Source organism: Takifugu rubripes, chromosome 2 (assembly GCF_901000725.2).
Source record: "Takifugu rubripes chromosome 2, fTakRub1.2, whole genome shotgun sequence".
Taxonomy (NCBI): Eukaryota; Metazoa; Chordata; class Actinopteri; order Tetraodontiformes; family Tetraodontidae; genus Takifugu; species Takifugu rubripes.
Genome location: NC_042286.1, coordinates 370,255 through 392,631, shown reverse-complemented (window position 1 = coordinate 392,631; position 22,377 = coordinate 370,255). Strand labels below are relative to the sequence as shown.

Sequence of the window (22,377 nt, the reverse complement as noted above, 5' to 3'; positions counted from 1 at the left end):
TGGCTCTCAGCGATGCTCTTGGCTCTGCATCCATATATATATATAAATCTCTTCCTCGCCCTCCTGGGCGGTGCCTCCTTCCTTCAGACTCGGGTCCTCTACCAGAGGCCTGGGAGTCTGAGGGTTCTGCGCAGGATCTTAGCTGTTCCTAGGACTGCGCTCTTCTGGACAGAGATCTCTGGTGTGGTTCCTGGTATCTGTTGGAGCCATCTACTCAGGTTGGGCGTTACTGCCCCTAGTGTCCTGATCACCACTGGGACCACTGTTGCCTTCATGTCCCACATTCTCTCCATCTCCTCCTTCAGCCCTTGGTACTTCTCCAGCTTCTCGTGTTCCTTCTTCCTTATGTTGCTATCACTCGGGATTGCTACATCTATCACCACCACTGTCTTCCGGTGTTTATCCACCACCACTATGTCAGGCTTGTTGACCACCACCATCTTGTCAGTCTGGATCTGGAAGTCCCACAGGATCTTGGCCTGCTTGTTCTCCACCACTTTCGGGGGTGTCTCCCACCTGGTCCCTGGGACCTCCAGCCCATACTCAGTGCAGATGTTCCTGTACACTATGCCAGCCACCTGGTTATGCCGTTCCATGTATGCCTTGCCTGCCAATAATATATATATATATATATATATATATATATATATATATATATATATATATATATACAGTATGTGTGTGTGTATGTGTGTGTGGACACTGGTTTGAATGGTTGTACGCATGGTTTTAACATGTTTAGGGAATTAAGATTTGAGTCTGGAGAAACACTAAAATATATCACTTTGCAGATAATCTCAATTGGCTCATTTTTGATGGAAATGTTCCTTTCAACTCATCTACCATCGTATCCATGGCAACTTTGCTGTCAGCACTGATTTGCGCTCCAGCATTAGACAATGACGATGATCATCATCAAATCCCGTTCCTTCAGAAACCCTCTCCATGGTTAGAGGTCCACTGATTGCTGGTGCAGCTTCTGCCTGCCTGCCTGCCTGTCAGCTAACCAGCCAAATAACAAGTTGAAATTGTCAGGAAATGTTTAATATTGGGCTAAGAAACATTGAATTTTGGTGGTGTTTAGATTACAGTACTCTGTGTTGTGCTCAAAGCCTCTTGGCAACCCTAGCTTATATAATTATGGAAGGTGTTTGCTCGTCCCTTATCAAAAACAAGTTGAAGCTGTGCGCGAACGTCTCTAGAGTATTTCCCCCCCCCAATAAAGCAGAGCTGAGTGGACTCCAGCACTGGCTGTGTGGGAGTGCTGCCACCTACAGGACAACCTGGAACAACTTTAAGACGAGCCTCCAAGTTCCTGTTGTACTTTCACGTTTCCTCACAGAAACAGACTTTGTTGAGTGGAAAGATTGAGGATGTATGTAATGCAGCGATGTTATACATTATATGTTATATATGGGGGGTGGCTAGAGGGTGTCAGTAAAAAAAATTAAAAAGGCCAAATCGTAAGGACTAAATCGTAAGGAATCCTTCTGATAATGTGATAGACACTGAGTTAAAGTGCACAATAAAGGAGAGGAACCAACGAGGAGAACATCCAAATAGAACCCAGACGTGAAGCGGCGATGACGCCTTCACAACGGAGGGGACAGTGTAGAATTGCCAGAATAACAACAACTGGCAAGAAAAAGAAGAAAAAGAAGAAGAAGGAATTTTGGAGGAGAAGAAGAAGCACCGCCGTAGCCTGCATTTACGTATTTTACGTTGCTGCTTCGGCGTAAATTCGGCCCAGCCACAAGGAGGAAAGGCTCCCGCGGTGGACGCGTAGCCACGAAGCTGAGACAAGTGAGTGATAGTTGACTTTGTGGAGCGAATGATTGAAACTCTTTTCCATCCAGACGTTAGACTAAAATACGTACATCAGGTGAGCCCCATAATCGCACAGAACGACTCATATTCACGAAATAACCGCACACAACTGCGTGTAGCAGTCTCGCGACATATGAGCTAGCTGCGATGCTAGCAGCGCGTCCCGAGAACTGTGGCTGTCTCTCGCTGGACGCTGCTTCTTGTGAAGCCGTGTCTCGCTTTAGATTAATCCCGCACACGGTGGTGGTTTGAAGAGCACGTCCGTTCTCTGGCTCTTGAAGTCCAGATATGCACGACGCGTAAGATTTTACACTGCTAGCTAAGCTTTGAGTTGTCCGGTTGGATGACGCAAGTTGATTTCCCCCCCCCCCACACACACACACACACTCACACTCTGGCTATTTAATGGTCATCTGAAAATGTTTCTCCCCTTCATATAGGTTAGCTCTTGCAGTAGACGACTAAATAGCTCATTTCTAAGAATACCCTATCGATTGTAGTTGATGTAGCCTCGGATATTCTTCCATTCTGTTTTATGCGACACTTCGTTTCCACCGTTTCGATACATGCTAGCCATCCATGTTAGCTCAAGTTGATCACAATTATCATCAAGTAGCCGGCTAGTGTTTCAAGTGGTGTCCAGTGAAAGGTTAACGGGTCCCGTAGCTAGCATGTGTGGATGTGGCTGATTGTGACTGTAAAGATTCTCTGACTGTAATGTTCTACCCACCAATGGTCTGTGCTGATAATGCAGGGGACAAGTTTCTCTGGATGTCCTGGCAGGACTTAACGCTATCAGAGTGGTTTAATAGGTGAAGAAGGACTCATTTCCAAAACAAATGTAGACGAGTGAGACGAGTTGCTGCAAGTTCCACACTAAGCACATGTCGCCCGAGGCTCCTGTGTGTGGACACGCCGGCTGGTAACCATAGTTACCGCCACACAGAAAGACGATGAAATCCTTCACGTACAGCTCACTGGGTCACACCTGTCCCCGCGTCTGCTCTTCTCGCTGCGTGTCAAATGACAGACTCGTTGCTTTGATTACAGCCACCATTCTGTCTGAGTTTGCTGCTGTTCTCTGTGCTCCACCAGGTCTAGTGAGGTCTCCTAAATGCTGGAGGAGATCTTTCACGGTGCCCAGAATGATGCTTTCTTTCCTGGTGCAGACAGTGTCAGTAATCTCCTGTAAGTACGATTGTTACAATTTGGGATTCCTCAGAAGCGTGCCCGGAATAATCTTTGCTTTGCTGCAATCGCTTCTCTTCTTGGAAAGATGCGGATTCAGAGAGCGCATGCGGACCGAATCCGCCCGAAAAGGCGGTTGTTCCTGCTGTCTGCAGTAGTCCAGCAGTAACGGTTGCCTCTTCTGCTCTACCAGTGAACTTGTAGAAAGCCGAGGATGATGAAATGAGATAAAGTGGACGCCTGGAGGAGTCTTGCCCCCTCGCGTCTTGGAAGCATGGCAGGCCTACAGTTAGTCACCCCTGCCGCTTCGCCCATGGGACCTTTCTTTGGTTTGCCTTGGCAGCAGGAGGCTATCCATGACAACATCTACACACCTAGGAAATATCAGGTAAGAAGATGGAGGGCATTTCAGATGATCCCGTCTGCTTGCTCGTATTCTGAAGCTGTCAACCTCTACGGCAACTTCTGCTCTGTCCCACTACAGGTAGAACTTCTCGAAGCAGCTCTCGAACACAACACTATCGTCTGCTTGAATTCTGGCTCAGGGAAGACGTTTATTGCAGTACTCCTAACAAAAGAGCTCTCCCACCAAATCCGAGGATGTTACAGGGAGGCTGCAAAACGGACCGTTTTTCTGGTGAACACAGGTAACATGCACCTCTGCGCTAGATCCGTTCACCACATACTCAACGATGAGTCCTGAATCCACCTACGTTGTTTGTCTGAGCTTGGTCGCTGTAATGATGTCTGTCGCCTGGGCCTGAGCAACAGTTTACCCATTTTTTGTTCAGCTGCGTCTGTAGCGGAGCAAGCAGCCGCAGTCAGGACTCATTCCGACCTCCAGGTGGGAGAGTACTCGGACCTTGAGAAGATGACATGGACCGACCAACGTTGGAGTCAGGAGATGACTGAGAATCAGGTAGCTGATTATCGCCATTGCTTATTTCAGACCCTGCAAACGTGGACGTGACTATAATGTTTGGGTAAGACCTTCAGTCTTCCCCCCCCTGTGTCTTCCCAGTCCCCCCACCCCCACCACGGCACGCAGGAGACTCGCAGGACAGCCACAGGTGTCATTTACTGTTACTGAAGTTCTCCCTGCAGGACTTGAGCGCCTCTGTTGCTTCCTGCTGACATTGTTTTATTTCTCTGCTCAGTGTCCTGTGCTCCCACATCTCCTGCCCTCTTTAGTCTGGCCCCGAAGCAGTTGCATCCTTCCCTCCCCACCCTGAAAAGGTCAAAGGAAGCTGAACTTGTGTTCGCTCGCAGGGCATCTGCCCGGGCGCACGCCGCGACTGCTACTGCCATTCATCGTTTCCTATCTGTCTGTCTGTCATGCAGGTGCTGGTCATGACCTGCCACATATTTTTGTACATTTTGAAAAGGCAAATCCTGCTTTTGTCTAAAATCAACCTGGTGGTGTTTGACGACTGTCACCTGGCCATCGCTGACCATCCCTACTGTGAGATAATGAAGGTGAGGCACTGCGTTCTCTGTAGACGCATCCTTGGATCCGTGATACATGATTGCGTGAACTCGGTGCCTTCTTCCACACCTGCAGTATTTTGAGGGTGTTACCAACAGCCCTCGCATTTTGGGCCTGACCGCTTCCATTTTGAATGGAAAGTGCGACCCGTCAGAACTAGAGGAAAAGATCCAGAATCTGGAGAGGACCCTGAAGAGCAACGCTGAAACGGCCACTGATCTTGTGGTCCTGGACAGGTACCGCCAGATGCTCATTTCTTGTCTTCTTTGCAAGGTCAGAGTCTCAGTCCTTCCCTTGTGTTTCAGATACGCGTCCCAGCCCAGGGAGATGGTTCTGGACTGTGGCCCTTATGTTGACAAGAGTGGCCTCTGCTCCCGGCTGCAGGCTGAACTGGACGAAGCTTTACGGTTCCTGGGTGACTGCAACATCTGCGTGACCAGAGAGGACCACAACCCCACCTTCATCTCCAAACAAGTTAGAGCTTAAATCAGCTACAGACCAGACCAGCTTAAAGGATCCGGGTTTTGTGAACTTTCTGGTCGCGTTGTTGTCGGCTAGCTTTTATGCCGTAGGTCAGTTGTCTTGTAACCAGCCCGGAAGAAACCACGGAGACTAAATTCTATGTCTAAGTTCAGGTGGCCCAAGTGCTCAGCATCCTGGTGTTAGTGATCCGGGGACAGTCATATGGCTGGGACCGGAAGTGACCTTCCAAAATGGTGGCACTGGGTGGGAATGGGTTGGAGTTCTGCAGAGATTGATAAAGTTGCAAAACCTGTAAATGAGAGTAGTGAGCTGATGAGTAGTGAGATCTGCTCCGGTGGGTAAAGCACGCTGATTTGGCCGCTCGTCACCGTCTCTTTGTGCTCTGTAGGTTTTGGCCGACTGCTTGGCTGTACTGCAGGTGCTTGGGCCCTGGTGTGCAGACAAGGCGGCTGGCATCATGGTACGAGAGCTTCAAAAGTACATCAAACATGAGCAGGAGGAGCTCAGTCGCAAATTCCTGCTCTTCACCGACACAATCCTGCGCAAAGTTCATGCCCTTTGCGAGGAGCATTTCTCCCCCACCTCTCTGGACCTCAAGTTTGTGACCCCAAAGGTCCTCCGGCTGCTGGAGATCTTGCGAGAGTACAAGCCTTTTGAGCGGCAGCAGTTTGAAAGTGTGGAGTGGTACAACAACCGGAATCAGGACAACTATGTCTCCTGGAGCGACTCTGAGGATGAGGATGAAGATGAGGACGTTGAGGCCAAAGAGAGGCCTGAAGCCAATTTCCCTTCACCCTTCACGAACATCCTCTGTGGCATTATCTTTGTGGAGAGGCGGTACACCGCCGTTGTCCTAAACCGGTAGGTCTCTCTCTGCTTCTGCTTGAACAGAAACCTTTTTCGACAACAGAAATATCACATGCAGAAAGAAACCTGGTCCAGATCATGAGCTCCCTTGGGTCTGTAAACTGGTGACGGCATAAAATAATGTTGGGATTCGTTGTTTCCAGGCTTATCAAAGAGGCAGGAAAACAGGACCCGGAGTTGGCTTATATCAGCAGCAACTTCATCACCGGCCACAGCATTGGCAAATACCAGCTCCGGAACAAGCAGATGGAAGTGGAGTTCAGGAAACAGGAAGAGGTACGGGAACACTCTGGAGACGAGGGCATTCCAGCCCGATCCTCCAGCCCACTCCAGCAGGGTAGTCTCTGCCAACAGGCAGAAAGCTGCTGTCGCCATAGGAACAGATGCCAGGATAGGACGGTTGTCTACCTGGACATATGGAAAACTGTGCTGGCCTCTTGTGGGACTAGGTTACACATCCCTGTTGTCACTGCTGATGGTGACTGGTCAGAGCGAGAGACGACGATAGATGGACGAGAGACCTTTTAACCCCATGTTTGCATGTATGGATGACGGGTTAATTCAAGCCATGGCATCTTAGCCCTGGTGTATTTAGCATATGCTGGTCATGCTAGCCTTTACTCTCCTTTACTACGGCCTTCTTTACACTCCTTTATCACGGCCTCCTTTACCACGGCCTCCTTTACACTCCTTTACTACAGCCTCCTTTACACCCTTTTACTACAGCCTCCTTTACCACAGCCTCCTTTATACTCCTTTACTACAGCCTCTTTTACACCCTTTTACTACGGTCTCCTTTACTACAGCCTCCTTTACATTTTTTTTACCACGACCTTACAGGACTGGAGGCAGGATAAAGATGTCATCAGTCTCCATGCTGGCCTCAACAGCCATATTAACCCCCCCCAGCTACTCCCGGGGCTTCCTCAGAGACACTGACATAGTTTTTTAGCAGCTGCACAATCCATGAAGGCTAAACTATCTCAACAAAATCCAAAAGTTAGATTAGTGCTGCAGCATCGTCTATTCGCATGTCTCAACCCTTGAGATTGTATTTTATTTCATTTGAATCAATTATTAGAATTATAAAAGCAATACATCACTTTAAGCTTTGTGTGTGTGTTTGATTATAAAATAAAGTAACCTGTTTAAGAATGTATGGAAAATAATGGAATGTCTCACCATCTTACAGGTCCTCCGCAAATTCCGAGCGCACGAAACCAACCTACTGATTGCCACAAGCATCGTTGAGGAAGGCGTGGACATTCCCAAGTGTAACCTGGTGGTGCGCTTCGACCTGCCTACAGAGTACAGGTCCTATGTCCAGTCCAAAGGCAGAGCCCGGGCGCCGGTGTCCAACTACATCATGCTGGCTGACAGTGAGAGGACCAAGGTCTTTAAAGAAGATCTCAGTACCTACAAAGCCATAGAGAAGGTGATGTTTTCCATCAGTTTTTTTGATTTTTAGTCTGTTTTATTTTTTTATTTTTTTCCCCTTTGGCTACTTGGGACCTCTGGTGAGTTGGAAGATCTCTGATCAAGCCAAATTTACCTGTGAGCAGATCTTAAGAAACAAGTGTTCCAAGTCAGTGGAAGTGAGCGAGTTTGAGGTGGAGCAAGTGTTCGACGATGACTACATCATCCCCCCATACGTTCTCCGTTCTGAGGACGGAGGACCCCGAGTCACCGTCAACACAGCCATTGGGCACATTAACAGGTAGGGTGAAAGCTTCGAGCTGGGTCCAAGGATGCAGACAACCCTTACACGCCTGCAGTCACGGAATATCTCCTCTCTTTCTGCTGTGCTGCCCAGGTATTGTGCGAGGCTTCCCAGCGATCCATTCACACACCTGGCACCCAAGTGTAAAACTGTGGAAATACAGAGCGGGCTCTTCCAGTCCAGGCTGTACTTGCCCATCAATTCCCCTCTGCGAATCCCCGTTAAGGTGAGGAATCCTTCCGCAATTAGTCCACATTTCGACGCGAATTCTTTCTCCAAGAACCATGCACACGAAGCATCGTGCATGCTTGAAAATAGCGGAAGGTTTTCCAGAGGTCAATCCAACATTTGGTGTGGAGAGTTAACTGCCCCAGCATGTGCAAATCACCTGTAGTGTTAAGCCTGTATGTCGCCACTGATCGTGACGTGTCTCCCTCTCCCACAGGGCCCCATCATGAACTGTATCAGGCTGGCCGAGAAAGCAGTCGCACTCTTGTGCTGTGAGAAACTCCACAAAATAGGTAAATGTCATAAAGGTAAAATAGGTAACACCATCTTGTGAAGGCCTGTTTTTGACATACACACAGATTCAAGTAGCATCAGTAAACACGTCCAACGCGTTCTGTAAAATGTGATTTCCAAAAAATGGTGGCTCACATCTGTGGAGTCTTGCCCTCCTTAAACATTAGAGTTAGGAGCACCAACACTGGCTGTTAGGTGCTGTGTCGGGTATGGACACTTTTCCTCAGACATGTTGTTGTCAAATAAAAATAGAGGTTGATTTTTGTCATTAAATTCCTTAGCGTTGGTCAAAAAGAGCTGAATATTAATGCGGCAGTCCTGGTGTTTCCCCCACACTGGTGGTTCTTTTGGAATGAGACGGTTGCTGAATGGTCAGAACCATTAAGCGGTGGCTTCTTGCTTTTGTTTGTCAGGGGAACTGGATGATCACCTGATGCCTGTGGGAAAAGAGACGGTGAAGTATGAGGAGGAGCTGGACCTTCACGATGAGGAGGAGACCAGTGTACCAGGCAGGCCTGGTTCCACCAAAAGGAGGCAGTGCTACCCGAAAGCAGTAAATGTCTCATGATTTAACCCAGCCAGTCTGGTTCATTGACAAATACGCGTTTTCAACGTTCTCCTCCTCCTCAGATCCCTGAGTGTCTATGGGACAGTTATGCTGTGCTGGATCAGATATACTACCTGTATGTGATTGGAATGGTCCTCACCACCCCTCTACCAGATGAGCTCAACTTCCGCCGCAGGAAGCTCTACCCGCCCGAGGACACCACCAGGTGCTTTGGGATCCTCACAGCCAAACCGATACCTCAGGTATGTTGTGTGACACCAACCTCTTTGACTTTCGTGCATTTTGATGAGGAATTCCCCACTATTGACACTTTTTCCCCGCAAGATCCCGCATTTTCCAGTGTACACCCGCTCCGGTGAGGTGACCATCTCCATTGAGCTGCAGAAATCTGGCTTCTCGCTCACTGCAGCTCAGCTGGACCTCATCACGCGCCTGCACCATTACATCTTTTCTCACATCCTGCGGCTGGAGAAACCTGCACTGGAGTTCAAGCCCTTGCAGGCCGACTCGGCATATTGTGTCTTACCTCTAAACATTGGTGAGTTCGTATTAGTTTGAGGTTCTCAGCAAAACTGGACTAGTTCTACTGCAGCAGCCTCTTATTTCATTTCAGTTGGGAACTCCAACACACTAGACATGGACTTTCAGTTCATGGAAGACATTGAAAAGTCTGAGGCCCGTACTGGCATTCCTACTACACAGTACACCAAGCAGAATCCCTTCAGCTTCAAGCTGGAGGACTACCAGGATGCTGTCATTATTCCAAGGTACGGTGGTGGCGGCAGTGGCCCGTGGGTGCAGCAGTCACAGTAAGAAGAGGCTAAAGTCTAAGCCGTGTCTCTTCCTCTCCTCAGGTATCGCAACTTCGACCAGCCTCATCGCTTCTATGTTGCTGATGTGTATACAGACCTGACGCCGCTCAGCAAGTTCCCTTCCCCGGAATACGAGACATTTGCAGAGTACTACAAAACCAAGTACAACCTGGACCTCACCAACCTGAATCAACCACTCCTGGATGTGGACCACACCTCTTCCAGGTCAGCCCGTCACATTAAATGGCATGATCTTGTGCTGCTTCTGAAACCCGCTCAGCCCTCTACGTTCCTCTGGGGCGTCTGGGCTCCGAGACCAGACGAGCTGCAGCGTATGCTGATGTCGGCTGCTCATTTTCCCACTCGGAGAGAAGAGCTGCTTTATTCACCGCACAAGCACACAAGAACCTTGACTAATTACAATTGAGCTAAATGGTATCTGAACAGAGATGAGTACATGTCCTCCAGGCCAGACCCAGGCTGGTCCTGGCTGTGTTGTGTACGCTTTCGTGACACTTTGAATGAAATTGTACGGTTGCATCAATTTGGCTTAAGAGGGAGAACATGGTCCCACTGAGGGAACGATGTGAGGCTTTTATTTTCTCCTTAGGCTGAACCTGCTAACCCCCCGACACTTGAACCAGAAGGGCAAAGCTTTGCCTCTCAGCAGTGCAGAAAAGAGGAAGGCAAAGTGGGAAAGCCTCCAAAACAAACAGGTAACCAAACCCTCATTTTAGCTTTTGGACTTGTTTTTCAAGAGTTCCTGTTGGTAAAATGGTGCATGCTGGGGTTTTCACCTTTACCCCTCTGGTTTTCATTCAGATCCTAGTTCCAGAACTCTGCGCTATCCACCCCATCCCCGCCTCCCTGTGGAGGAAGGCCGTGTGTCTGCCTAGCATCCTCTACCGCCTCCACTGCCTGCTGACCGCCGAAGAGCTTCGAGCTCAGACGGCTATTGAGGCTGGAGTGGGAGCACGGACCCTACCCCCAGACTTCAGGTGGCCGCCACGTATAACACAAAGTTGTCAATTGTCGCTTGTTTTGAAGTTACTAAGGTTACATCGTGCACATCAGCAACACGTCTGCTGACGGACCTCGTCTCCTCTAGAGGATTTTCAGTGCAGTTTTACCTAGATTCATTGAACTAAGGTGGATCCATGTGTGGGTCCGTGACTGCACTATGATTATTGCTATTTAATGCTGGTCTACAAACCAGGATTTCCCTCCTGTTTTTGTGTCTCAGATATCCAAACCTTGACTTTGGCTGGAAGAGGTCGATTGATGGTAAAACCTTCCAGTCCTCTCCTGAGTGCTTCAGCAAGGATGCTGAAGATCCCTGTAAAGACCAGGTGACTCGATCCCTCAGCTCCCCCACCACCAAGTCTCCCTGTGAGCCAGCAGAAGCTACTTGTGTGATGAACTCAATCAATAGCACTGCCCGATTAGCCTGTGATGACGGCCGCCTCAACACTGAGCACCTTCACCAATATGAGAATTGCCAAACCTCCAAGTCCAGCACACCTGTACTGCAGAGCCCAGAATCCATACAAAGAGCTACCTCAGTCTGCATGCAGCCTTCTTACAGCTCACAAGAGCTCAGTTCCAGTCCTCAGCTACGGAGTGATGAACATGCGACTGGGAGGACCTCGGACCACAACGATAAAGCTACCTCAGTCTGCGCTTGGGAAGCCGCTGCCGTCAGTGTTCTCACTGCACCTTGTTTTGATCCGCGCATTGCCGCTCAACACAGATCTGAGTCTGGAGACAAAAGCCTGGGGCCCAACCCGGGTCTCATCCTGCAGGCCTTAACTCTGTCTAATGCCAGCGACGGCTTTAACCTGGAGCGGCTGGAGATGCTCGGGGACTCGTTCCTAAAACACGCCATCACCACATACCTTTTCTGTACCTACCCCGACGCTCACGAAGGACGTCTCAGCTATATGCGCAGCAAGAAGGTAAATATACCGTATTTTCACGACCATAAGGCGCACTGTATTAAAAGGCGCAGTCTCAGTTATGGGTGCTATTTCTGTATTTAAAACATACACAAGGCGCACCGTATTATTAGGCGCATGCTGAAACATACAGTAAAAAATGACAACGGAAGTAAAACCGTGAGTTTCAACACATTTATTGAACAAAATATTCATTCTTTCGCCACAAAACCATCAAAGTTTTCATCTTCTGTATCTGAATTAAACAGCTTCACTATTTCAATGTCCAACATCCCGAATTCTTCTTCTTAATCATCTGAATCGGACTCACCGACCGGTTCCGGTTCAGCGTTGATTTTGTGAAAGCTCTTACAATACATGAAGACAGTATCATAGCCCATGCGTCTACAATCCACCCGCGTAACTTGCCCACCGTTGCCTCATAGTCTTTGTGAAGGAGTGTTCGCCCTCCGTCATCCAGCGCTCTGTCCGTTTCCGTGGCAGCCGGGAACCACAGTGATCGACGACTTCTCGTGCCCCGTTGTGCATATCGCCACCGTGCTGGTCCCTTTTTCTCCACTTTGTGGGTCAAAGGGATGTCAAAAGTCAGAGGGATCTCATCCATGTTGGTGATGTGGCTGGGCGCGGTTATCTTGTCGTGGCAGTAGGTGCAGAAGATGGTCACCCTCTCCTGGTAATCCACGGGCAGCCGCTGCGTAACAGTTGTCCTCGCGCGTATGGAGAGATGCCGCCTCCTCATAAAGCGAAAACACTAAGATTGCTCGATTGCCATTTTCAGCCGCATATTTGATGGCCTGCAGTTTAAAGTAAGCCTCATTCATACGTGTGTCGCTTGACCGGCGCCATTTTAGGGGATCCTTACGCGTAGGTGTGCCGCTAATCGATTGGCGGAACGTTTACCGTAGTGCACCCACCAAAGGTGCACAGCAGATTTTGGAACTCACTCCACACACAAGGCGCTCCATATTATAAGGCGCACCGTCGATTTTTGAGAAAATCTCAGTGTTTTAGGTGCGCCTTATAGTTGTGAAAATAAGGTATTCCCATATGCTGTGCTGTGAGGGGTGGCCAGGGAGATCCCTGTTAGCGGGACTGCCTGGCAGACATTCTAACCCATCCGTGTTTGATGCTTTGTGCTGTGCAGGTGAGCAACTGTAACCTGTACCGCCTGGGCAAGAAGAAGGGGCTTCCCAGCAGGATGGTTGTGTCCATCTTTGACCCCCCAGTTAACTGGCTTCCTCCAGGCTACATCGTCAACCAAGAAAAGAGCAATAACGACAAACTGGACTGTGCAGAGGTTAGACTTCCTTGAACAGCAGCGTGTGTGTTTGGGGGGGGGGGGGGTCGTGTGTTGCACAAAGATTGATAACAATTTCCATTAATCATGAGCAGCGTCAGATCTCAGATCTGAAGCCATTCAGCAATTTGTTGTGGATAACTTTAAAGTTTTCTCTTCACTGCATCGACACACGCGCGCACGCATGTCCTCTCAGTTATTGAGCAAAGACGCCGTAGATTACGTCGTTCTTCTCTCTAAAGAGGAAGTGCCATGGACACAGAGTGCTTCTGAAAAGTAAATGGACAACTTTTCCTTTGCTAGCGACACCATGTCGAGAAATTACGCGTGACCTGAAAGGAGGGAGGGCCGACACTCTGAACCGGCATGTGGAGGTTCAGGTACACACATGATGATCGCTCCCAACCCAGCACAGGTCTTTGGGGACCCTGTTGTTTGCTGGATGAATGGATGGTAGCAGTGGTGCACATCTTGCACACGAGGACACCTGAAATGTTGTCACGTGAACTCATCACACTTGCGAGCCTAAAGCTGAATGCGTCTGGCATTTGTATTCCTACGCTTGTCTCTTCCTTGTTGCTGGTGTTTATTTGACCTGTGGTCTCTGTGTTCTCTCTCCCTCAGACCAAGGAGGAGAATCTGTCCAATGGGCAGTCAGGAAATGACTACAATGAGGAAGAGGAGGAGGTTGAGGAGCTGGAGGATGAGCTGATGCTCAAGGATGAGCCAAAAGATGATGTCAACATGGAAGAGGACCTGGAGTACTACAAAGAGCACATCAAGTTCATTGACAACATGTTGTTGGGATCTGGTGCGTTTGGTAAGAAGATCTCTCTGAGCGCCTTCCCTCCACACCTCAGCCCGTCCTCTGGGTCCTCCCCCTTGCTGGAGTCGTCATATGAGTGGAAGGCCAACAAGAAGAGCTTGCACCCGACCACGGTTCCATACCACACGGAATCAGTGAGCAGCGGGCCATCGGCGGAGGAGTTTGACTACAGTTCCTGGGACGCCATGTGCTACCTCGATCCCAGCAAGGCTGGGGACGAGGAGGACTTTGTGGTGGGCTTCTGGAACCCGTCAGAGGAGAACCTGGGGGTTGATCTCGGCAAGCAGACCATCTCGTATGACCTGCACACTGAGCAGTGCATAGCTGACAAAAGCATTGCTGACTGTGTGGAGGCATTGCTGGGATGTTATCTGACCAGCTGTGGAGAGAGAGCGGCCCAGATGTTTCTGTGCTCGCTGGGCCTCAAGGTGAGCCCCAACCTCTTGTTGCTGTGCTCAGAGTTCAGCAAAACACTGCTTTTTCTGCTGATTGTGGCCTCAAATGCTTGCTACCCCTGTTTAGGAGGCCTCTGCTGATGATGGTCCCGACTGTTGTGTGCCTGTACCAGAGCAGCAGCTGCCGTTCCCTCCTGATGTCTTCCTCTGCTCCTAGGTGTTGCCGTTGGAGGAGGGGGTGGTGACGGGCCCCAGGCGGAGTCACGGGACCACGGCCGTGGATCTGTGCTACGGCTGGCTGAAGATCCCACCCCGCAGCATGCTGGACCACCCTGACGCTGAGCACACGCTCCACCATCTCATCTCTGGCTTTGAGAACTTTGAGAGGAAGATCAATTATACGTTTCAGAACAAGGCCTACCTGCTGCAGGCCTTCACCCACGCTTCCTACCATTACAACACCATCACAGGTCAGACCCCACCCCCAGTTCCTCTTGAGGCGGGGGGCATACGATGTCCACCTTTTTAATGTTACCCCTTCGCACTCTAACTCGCCCTCCTCTCCCTTCCCTGGGTCGTCTTTAGATTGTTACCAGCGGCTGGAGTTCCTTGGCGACGCCATTCTAGACTACCTCATAACCAAGCACCTTTATGAAGATCCCCGGCAGCACTCCCCCGGCGTGCTGACCGACCTGCGCTCGGCACTGGTCAACAACACCATTTTTGCCTCGCTGGCAGTCAAGTACGACTACCACAAGTACTTCAAGGCCATCTCACCAGAGCTGTTCCACGTCATCGATGACTTTGTGCAGTTTCAGTTGGAGAAGAACGAGATGCAGGGAATGGATTCCGAGGTGAGCTCTGGAACCCCATGTGATCCCGAGGATCTGTTTGTGTATCCAGAGGCGGGAATCGGGTGGATTTAGTTTGGCTGCTGTAGCGTACCACTGTGACACACCCATAAAGTAACTTTTGCCCAACTCTTCTCAGCTTCGGCGCTCCGAAGAAGACGAGGAAAAGGAGGAAGACATCGAGGTGCCAAAGGCCATGGGAGACATCTTTGAGTCGCTGGCAGGGGCCATTTACATGGACAGCAGAATGTCCCTGGAAACGGTGTGGCAGATTTATTATCCAATGATGAGGCCGCTCATAGGTGAGGATGGTTTCCTTGGCGACGATGCTGATGGGGAGGAGGGAATGAGCTTTGCTCTCTCTTCATTACAGAGAAATTCTCCGCCAATGTGCCGCGCTCGCCGGTGAGGGAGCTGCTGGAGATGGAGCCAGAAACGGCCAAATTCAGGTAGGTGCCCCTCCCTTGCCGCTGAGCGCAGTCCCCCCCCCGGTATTCTGACCCGCATTTTTGTGCTGTGTGCAGCCCTGCCGAGCGGACCTACGACGGGAAGGTGCGGGTGACGGTGGAAGTCGTGGGGAAGGGCAAGTTTAAAGGAGTCGGCCGCAGCTACCGGATCGCCAAGTCCGCAGCAGCCCGTCGAGCTCTGCGCAGCCTCAAAGCCAACCAACCTCAGGTGCAGATGAGCTGAGCTCGGCCTGCCGTGCTAACGCCGCTGCAGAAGACGGATCCTTCACACTTTTCCTCATTTTGTTGTTCCATGTTTTTGCGCAAACACAATCTTTCCTTTTCTGCTCTGTGTATCCCCGAATGTTTTATTCACTTTTGGCCACATGTGAACGAAGAACAAGGTCAGGTGGTCGTCGATTCCTCTCTTGACTTGCTGTTTGCCTCCAGGGTGGGGGAAGGTTGGCGTGCGTGCGCGTCATAGGAAGGCCGCAGCCCTTGGCCTCAGCTGGAGGCCATCGGGTCGGGGCCTTTGTTTAACCGGGTTCACCTCTGCCTGAAATTTCCTGAAACGGGATCCTGAATCATATTTGCACTTGATCCATTTGGATCCGTTACTTCTGTGGTAACACGGAGGCCAGAGTCACCACCAACGTGTGGGTCACCTGCGTTCACTCGTGCGTACAGGAGTGATGCTCTCAGCCTTCCACACCAAGGCTCCTGCCGTTTCGGTGGTTCTGAAGCGTAATACTGTGTACTGACAGGCTGCGCGACGGCGCGGCTTGGTCTGCCTCTGGGACGCAGATGGAACGTGCTGGCGGCGTTCTGGTGCAAGGAAAGGCCCCGTGTCTACCAAAGCGGCTGTCGGCCTCCACCGCGACGCACCACAATAGCCGCCCGACTCACTTCTTACACATGGCTTTTCCTCACCGCTTTGCCCCATTTTACCTAAATACCTCATTTGATTGCATGCTTTTTTTTGGTGCTATGTTTTGCATTAAGCTTGAATTTCTCCTTTTTTATTTTTTTTTGCACTGTTGTTGTAATACCTCTTTATTTGAACCATTTTTTTTCCTTTTTGGTTGTTTTTTCTCTCTGCTTTCCTGTCCTCCATGGATGTTTTCTTTTGGGGCAGACGTGTCTGTCTGTCCCGCCCTCCCATCCTTTGCAGCAGTCATGCACACCGTAGGGATGAGGGCAGATTACATCCCATCTATCAGTGCTCCGAGCTCAGGGAGGATGTGTTGCGTACACCCCCCCAGACAGGGTTCCTGTACCTCCAGGTGACGCTCACCCCCCCCCCCCCCCCCCCCCCCAGCTCCTTTAGCAGGCCCAGGAACCACTCCAAGAACAAAGGAGGATGTAATCATGTCCTAATGAAAGAAAAGCCTCCAACAGGCTATGACTCATCAAATCATGACTTGATTCTGCTGTTAATGCAGAAAGAACCCGGGGGCGGAGGGACTGCTGCCTGAGGACTTGTGCCAGCACAGTTCCTGGTGAGGGAAGCGTCGGTCCTGCTCGATCTTGCCTTGAGCATCTCTGAAGATGAGGCCACCTGCTGTTACTGAAGCACTGGCCCGGCCTGGACTCTGGTTCCCAACGTGGCTAGCGGTGGTGTGAGGGGAATCCCCATAATGAATGTGAAACCACTCCAGGCCTGGGCCACAGTAACAACAAGCCAACAACTGCGGAACCCTGGAGGATGATTGCGTGAGGTGACGACGTCTCTTCCTCCCTTTATTTGAGTTTTACTTTTGTACATGTAGCACAAATGAGCTTTGCACTTGGGCGCCATATTTTACCTCATGCCAGGGTGGGAAGTGAGGACAAGAATGAAAGAAGGTTGGCTAACATTCAGGCTTTGCTGCTGTATCTAGGGGCCATACTGGCACGGAAGCCGAAGTGTCCTGCTCTTGCACTCAGTCCATAGCTTGGACACTGTCCAACTGTTGTCAAAACTGTCCTGCAGTGTGAGTGGCTCAAAGGGGCTTGTTACACCCCAGTGTTAGCATTAGCATGGTTTTGGCTAACACCTGATTGTCAAAGGTGTTTGTCCCTCAAGATTGGGGAAAACTCGACACCCATTAATACCTCGTTTGTAGAATGCTGGAAAGGAATGTCCTGAGTCGTCTGGCAATCACTGAAAGCCCTCTCCAGATGGGGCCAGATATTCCTCCAGCCTGGAGCGGGGATCTCTCTCCCCACTAAATATGGGGCTGTCGGGGCAGACGGCGGGCCTGGACACCATGTGACAACTCTAAAGTGTTCTCTCTGGCAATTTGGGCCTCATATGTCTGGACATCAGAGTGTATCAGAACCAGCACCTCCAGGCCAGACATGAGTCGGCTGGATTCCTCTCCGACCTCTTGGCACACATCAGCCTGGCCTGTGTTTGACTTGGCATTCTGAAAGGAAGAAATCCCCATTTTCCCATTAGTTTCCCAGTCAGTCTGAACCTTCAGAATCATCTCATCCAGCTATGTTGGAGAATGGAGGCCGTGTCCTCGTCCCGTGTTCAGTGGTTCAGGCAGTGATGGCCTACAGATGCAGGTCTGAACGGAGCACAGCTGTCTACTGTGGCCTTAACTGTTGGATTCGAGGACCAGGGATTCTGAGGACTGTTTGAGGGGGATTTTGTCCAGTAAGACAGTACTCGTTTGTGAGGATTGCAGAGTCGCACCATTATTGCAGCATGGCGGCCAGTGATGTAGCGCCAGAGGAGGCAGCAGAGTAGAGGTCACCACGGTGAACTGTTAGCTGGGAAGGGGGTGGGAAACGTTAAAGGGACATTTCGGCTCAATGGAACTCATCCACACTGAGCTGCAGTGATGCAGGCTGCACCGTATTGGGTCACCTTTTTTGTCTGTAGCCCAGTATAACGACAATAAAATGATGGTATGTCGGTCACTAAGTTCTGTGCGTTTGTTGTGTTTTTTTTGTCATGAATGAGTCAAACCAAAGCGGAAGGCATTTCGGTGCCTGGGTCCTGAATGCAGTGCTGTTGCTGGAGTTTGTCGCCACCGTGTGGCCAGCAGCTGCGTTGTATCAAGAATGGCTGAGGTTCATTTCAAATCTGCGCACACAAAGGGTGAAACTAAGGAGAGCGGGAATGCGTCCCTCATCGGCCCTGCTGCACCCTCGTGACCACGGGCGGTTTTGAGCCTGCGTCGGGGTCATGGGTTAGAAACATTTTTATACCTCTTAAGGACTCTTCACACCAGGAAAGTGTACCAAACAGGTTCCCTCTCATGGCGGTCAGGAGGGCGAGGCTCCCCGTGGTGCTGAGATGGGAAACGAAGATCTGTCGGCCAGGACGTGGATGGACATAAGGGCCTAAACTTGATGGACTGCTGCCCACGCTCAGAATTAAACATGGCTTAAGCTGCGAGTCCACTCACACCTGGCCAGGTCATGGTCTTTGATGGGGGGGGGATGGAGACATACTTGATAAGGGTCAACCGTGTTGGAGACGCTTAGCAGCTGTTGCGGAGGGTTCCCAGTCTGAACTGGTCACCATTTCTGGACGTGGTCCAATAATGAGCTGTTTTCATCCTGCATGAACATCCTGTGATTTTCAGGACCAGCATGATTCGTCTGTAGGTCATGCTGATGATGACTGCCCCGCCCCTCTCAGCGGGGGGTCAAACCCGCTACTGCTGACAATGTGAAAATGCCCCGATACTGATGGACGGCTGTGTGCTAACGTCAGTGGGAAAGTAGCATAAGGAACCTGGGTGTCTTCTTCTGTCAGGGTCTGTCTTTATACACCCATATCAATCACGTCCCAAGGTCCGTCTTTATTCACCTGGGTAAAGTTAGCAACTTCCTGTTCTAAAGTGGTGCAGAAAGATTAGTCGAGGATGGGGTATTGTAATTCACCTTTAGGGAGCTGCCCCTTCAGGTCCTTAAAGTCTCTCCAGCTGGTCCAGAATGCAGCTGCTCAGGTAGCTGACTAGAACCAGGAACAGGGACCACAGTAGTCCAGTCATGGCTTCTCTACGTCTTCACATAGGAGGCCGTTCATGGTCTTGGTCCCACCTCTTTAAATGAACTAAAATGAGCTCCATCCAACCGGTTTAACCGGGGCCGAACCGGGTGTCAGCTCCAGGGTAAGAACTTGTTTTCATCAATGTTTTCTTTCTTTCTTCTTATTGTTGTCATCGTCAGGGTGACGTGATGGTTGCTACAGAATGACTCGTGACGTCAGACGGTTCCTCTAAAGTTCCTGTTCCTGGTATTTACCAGGAACTCCTGCAGTGGAAACACACCTTAGGTGTGTAGGTATGTGTGTTAGTCTTCTGTAATCGTGTGACATTATTTACTACATTTATTCACATCTAATAGTGCTCCCCCTCTCTGAACACTGCCCTCCTGTGGTTGGGCCAAGGAACGCAAGGAGCAGAGCACCTCCTGGAGGTGGACAAACCTCTGGCGTGGGTCTCCTTACTCTGCATAACATTTTAATCCCTGGTCTGCCTGACGTGTCCTGGTGCTGAGTTTCATCTCTCAACTCAGTCAGTATCTGCCTTCACTGCCTCTGAGCTTTGTCAGCAGCACCAGCTACATTGGCCCAGGTACCTGAAGGCTACACTGCTGCAGCTCTGCTACCCCATGGGACCAAACAAGGGGTTCAGGTTTCTATCAGCTCTAACCTGCAGCCGGCAGGTATGTTAATCCTCATAATAATGGGACTGTGTTTTGGTTCTGGTGATGCACTACTTTATCCTTTAAACATACTCAAAATGCAAATCTTTGCACTGGTGAAGAAGCCCTGTACCACCAAGGTTCCCCCCCGAGTGAATTCAGATCATCTGGGTTATAGATTGTGTCCTAAACTGGATGTAAATCTGATCTAAAGTCAGCTGCAAAGGGGGGGGGGGGGGGGTCATCCCTAATGATGACTTATTGACTCTGCTGATGGGGTGCAGAGACCAGCAGCCATTTTGTCTCTGCTGTACAAACACAAGAGCCCATGAAAAAATATGAGTTGAAAGCTTGAGGCAGAGGTGTGTGTGTGTTGGGGGGTAGGGGCTTCAGGAGGTCAGCGGTGGGGGCCAAAAGGACATGTGGATTCACCAGCAACACTTTCTTCTGAATGTGCAGTTTTGATTAGTGATCTGATATGATTTTCAGATCAACCAGTTCAAACCAGTTCAGCTAAACTGGACACATCCCAGCAGCAGCATTAGAGGATGGCAACTACAGACCATGAGGACACAGCAGCAAAGAGTGGATGAGAGGTGAAGAATGAATGGTTGGACTTGACATGATTGGGATCAAGGTGGTTGGACTCTAAATGTTTGGATGCGTGATGGTTGGACTTGAGGTGGTTGACCTTGACACGGTTGGACTCTAAATGTTTGGAGGCGTGATGGCACGACTCGGTGTATGTCCAGAGACGTGTGGTTGTCATTGGTTTCGTCACTTAGGTGGTTTCCATACTGCTGCTGCTGTTTCAGGCAGCCTGGGATGGAAACTGCGTTTATTGGCACAGTAAATTAAGCATCAATCCAAGGACACCGACTGTTTCCAGCGCCGTTTCCCCCCTGAAGCAGCAGTGTTCTGAGCTGACAGCAGCCTCCTCGATTAGAAACCAGCACAGAGCCCAAGTGGAATCAGGCTGAAGCTGCTGATTGAAGCCTCCGAGAGTTAGCCAGTGTGAAGATGAGCTGATGGCATCTGCTTAAGCAGATAATCAAAGGCAGCCTTGACCATCACTGACCTGTGCTGTTTGTTTGTGCAGAGGGCCGCTGTGTTGGGCCTCCATCAGCCCCCACCCACCCACCCCCCCGCCCTGTTCTGTCTGATGAGACGCAAATATTGAAATGAGGTTTGGCCACTGAGGGAACATCTCAGCTGTGGGAGAGGGGCTACATAATTAAAAACATCATTTCAGCTCCTGCCTAGCCTATTTGCACTCAGCATCGCTGCGTCTGCACAGGTAAATTGCTCCCTGCACTCCTGCCATGATGATAATGAGCGCCGGTTAGGCCTGACACCACGTCTCTTTGATTTAACCTCAATGACAAATATGATATCAGTGGGGGACTCAATCACACACCCTTTAAATATGATGGGAGCCCGGCTGAATGAGAGGCGCTGATAGTATGATATTAAGGTGCTTGATGGAAAAAGATCTATCCTTGCACCACCAGAGCGCGCGCGTGTGTGTCTGTGTGTGTGTGTGTGTGTGTGACATCAGTCAGAAAAAAGTTATTTTAAAGATAATAATATATCCAAACATGTCGTCATTTTCCTCAGAGCACACACATTTGTTCGATTTCACCCTCTGCTTTCAACTAATTTATTGAAGTTTATTGGAGATCTGTCTGTCTGACTGCCTGTCTGAGGAGGAGAGGAAGAGGAGGAGAGTAGAGGTGAGGAGGGGGGGTGAGAGGGAGGGGGGGTGAGAGGGAGGGGGGGTGAGAGGGAGGGGGGGGTGAGAGGGAGGGGGGGGAGAAGGAGAGGTGAAGAGGAGGAGAGAAGAGAAGGAGAGGAGGGGGGGAGAGGAGATTGAGGCTGTTTCTGAAACCACACACTCGTTCCCTATTCACTACTAGTGAGTAGTGATTAAAGTTAGTATTCGACAACGGCGTCATTTACGGCACACGTAAAGTGACGTCATGGTGTCTCATAATAATTACGAACCGGTCGCCAGGAAAAGTGGCCAGGTCCATTTAATTATTTTAACCCATCAGAAATACATTCAGCGGTCATTTTATGGAAATGCAATATTTTACCCTATAATTAACTTTATATAATAAAATGAAATATTAATGTCAATAATAATACAATAATAATTACTTATTACCTAAAATAATTAGTGTCCCTTGACATTTTCAAGCCAAGACGTGATGGCACATTCTCAAGTCATATTCCGCTGTAGTGAAAACATTTAATAAAGCAATTTTTCATCAAAAAATGGATCCAGAGCTACTTTTCATCTTTGTAAATATTCTTTTACTGAGATTCTGTCGCCTGGGGAGGAACAGACGATTCAGAAAAACAATTTTAAGTGAGGGGCGGGGGGGATCAGTGAAGATTGATTGATTTTTTTTAATTTATTTATTTTTAACACATTTATGTTGTAATATTTTAAGATGATCATATTGGACCCCTGCTGAAAAAAAA

At 49.7% G+C, this 22,377-nt stretch overlaps 1 protein-coding gene across 3 annotated transcripts; it reads left to right on the top strand.

The window, feature by feature from the left end:
• The first annotated feature begins 1,407 nt into the window (after positions 1-1,407).
• dicer1 (dicer 1, ribonuclease type III) lies at positions 1,408-18,157 on the top strand. 3 transcript variants are annotated; one of them, XM_011618603.2, is made up of 29 exons: positions 1,408-1,803; positions 2,923-3,015; positions 3,209-3,403; positions 3,500-3,662; positions 3,807-3,934; positions 4,357-4,491; positions 4,577-4,737; positions 4,807-4,975; positions 5,373-5,845; positions 5,995-6,127; positions 7,044-7,286; positions 7,414-7,568; positions 7,665-7,797; positions 8,017-8,092; positions 8,507-8,646; positions 8,724-8,903; positions 8,986-9,199; positions 9,275-9,428; positions 9,516-9,698; positions 10,084-10,189; positions 10,296-10,471; positions 10,717-11,428; positions 12,573-12,725; positions 13,350-13,979; positions 14,164-14,416; positions 14,532-14,800; positions 14,937-15,099; positions 15,171-15,246; positions 15,322-18,157. In XM_011618603.2, exons 3-29 carry the CDS (start codon positions 3,290-3,292, stop codon positions 15,485-15,487), a joined length of 5,658 nt encoding a protein of 1,885 aa, XP_011616905.1. In that variant the 5' UTR covers positions 1,408-1,803; positions 2,923-3,015; positions 3,209-3,289; the 3' UTR covers positions 15,488-18,157. The 3 variants fall into 3 exon arrangements, with proteins under 3 accessions (XP_011616905.1, XP_029686410.1, XP_029686404.1); XM_029830544.1 differs by lacking the exons at positions 1,408-1,803; positions 2,923-3,015; positions 3,209-3,403; positions 3,500-3,662 and adding exons at positions 4,037-4,085; positions 4,173-4,251 and having other exon boundaries at positions 3,809-3,934; positions 15,322-15,487; XM_029830550.1 differs by lacking the exons at positions 1,408-1,803; positions 2,923-3,015; positions 3,209-3,403; positions 3,500-3,662 and adding an exon at positions 4,173-4,251 and having other exon boundaries at positions 3,806-3,934; positions 15,322-15,487.
• The last annotated feature ends 4,220 nt before the right edge of the window (positions 18,158-22,377 follow it).

Excerpts from the sequence above, each read along its gene's own strand:
- dicer1 (XM_011618603.2), top strand. The coding sequence starts at position 3,290 with ATGGCAGGCCTACAGTTAGTCACCCCTGCCGCTTCGCCCATGGGACCT. Across the intron at positions 4,492-4,576 it reads CCTACTGTGAGATAATGAAG|TATTTTGAGGGTGTTACCAA; the intron begins GTGAGGCACTGC and ends CCACACCTGCAG. Across the intron at positions 9,200-9,274 it reads TGTCTTACCTCTAAACATTG|TTGGGAACTCCAACACACTA; the intron begins GTGAGTTCGTAT and ends ATTTCATTTCAG.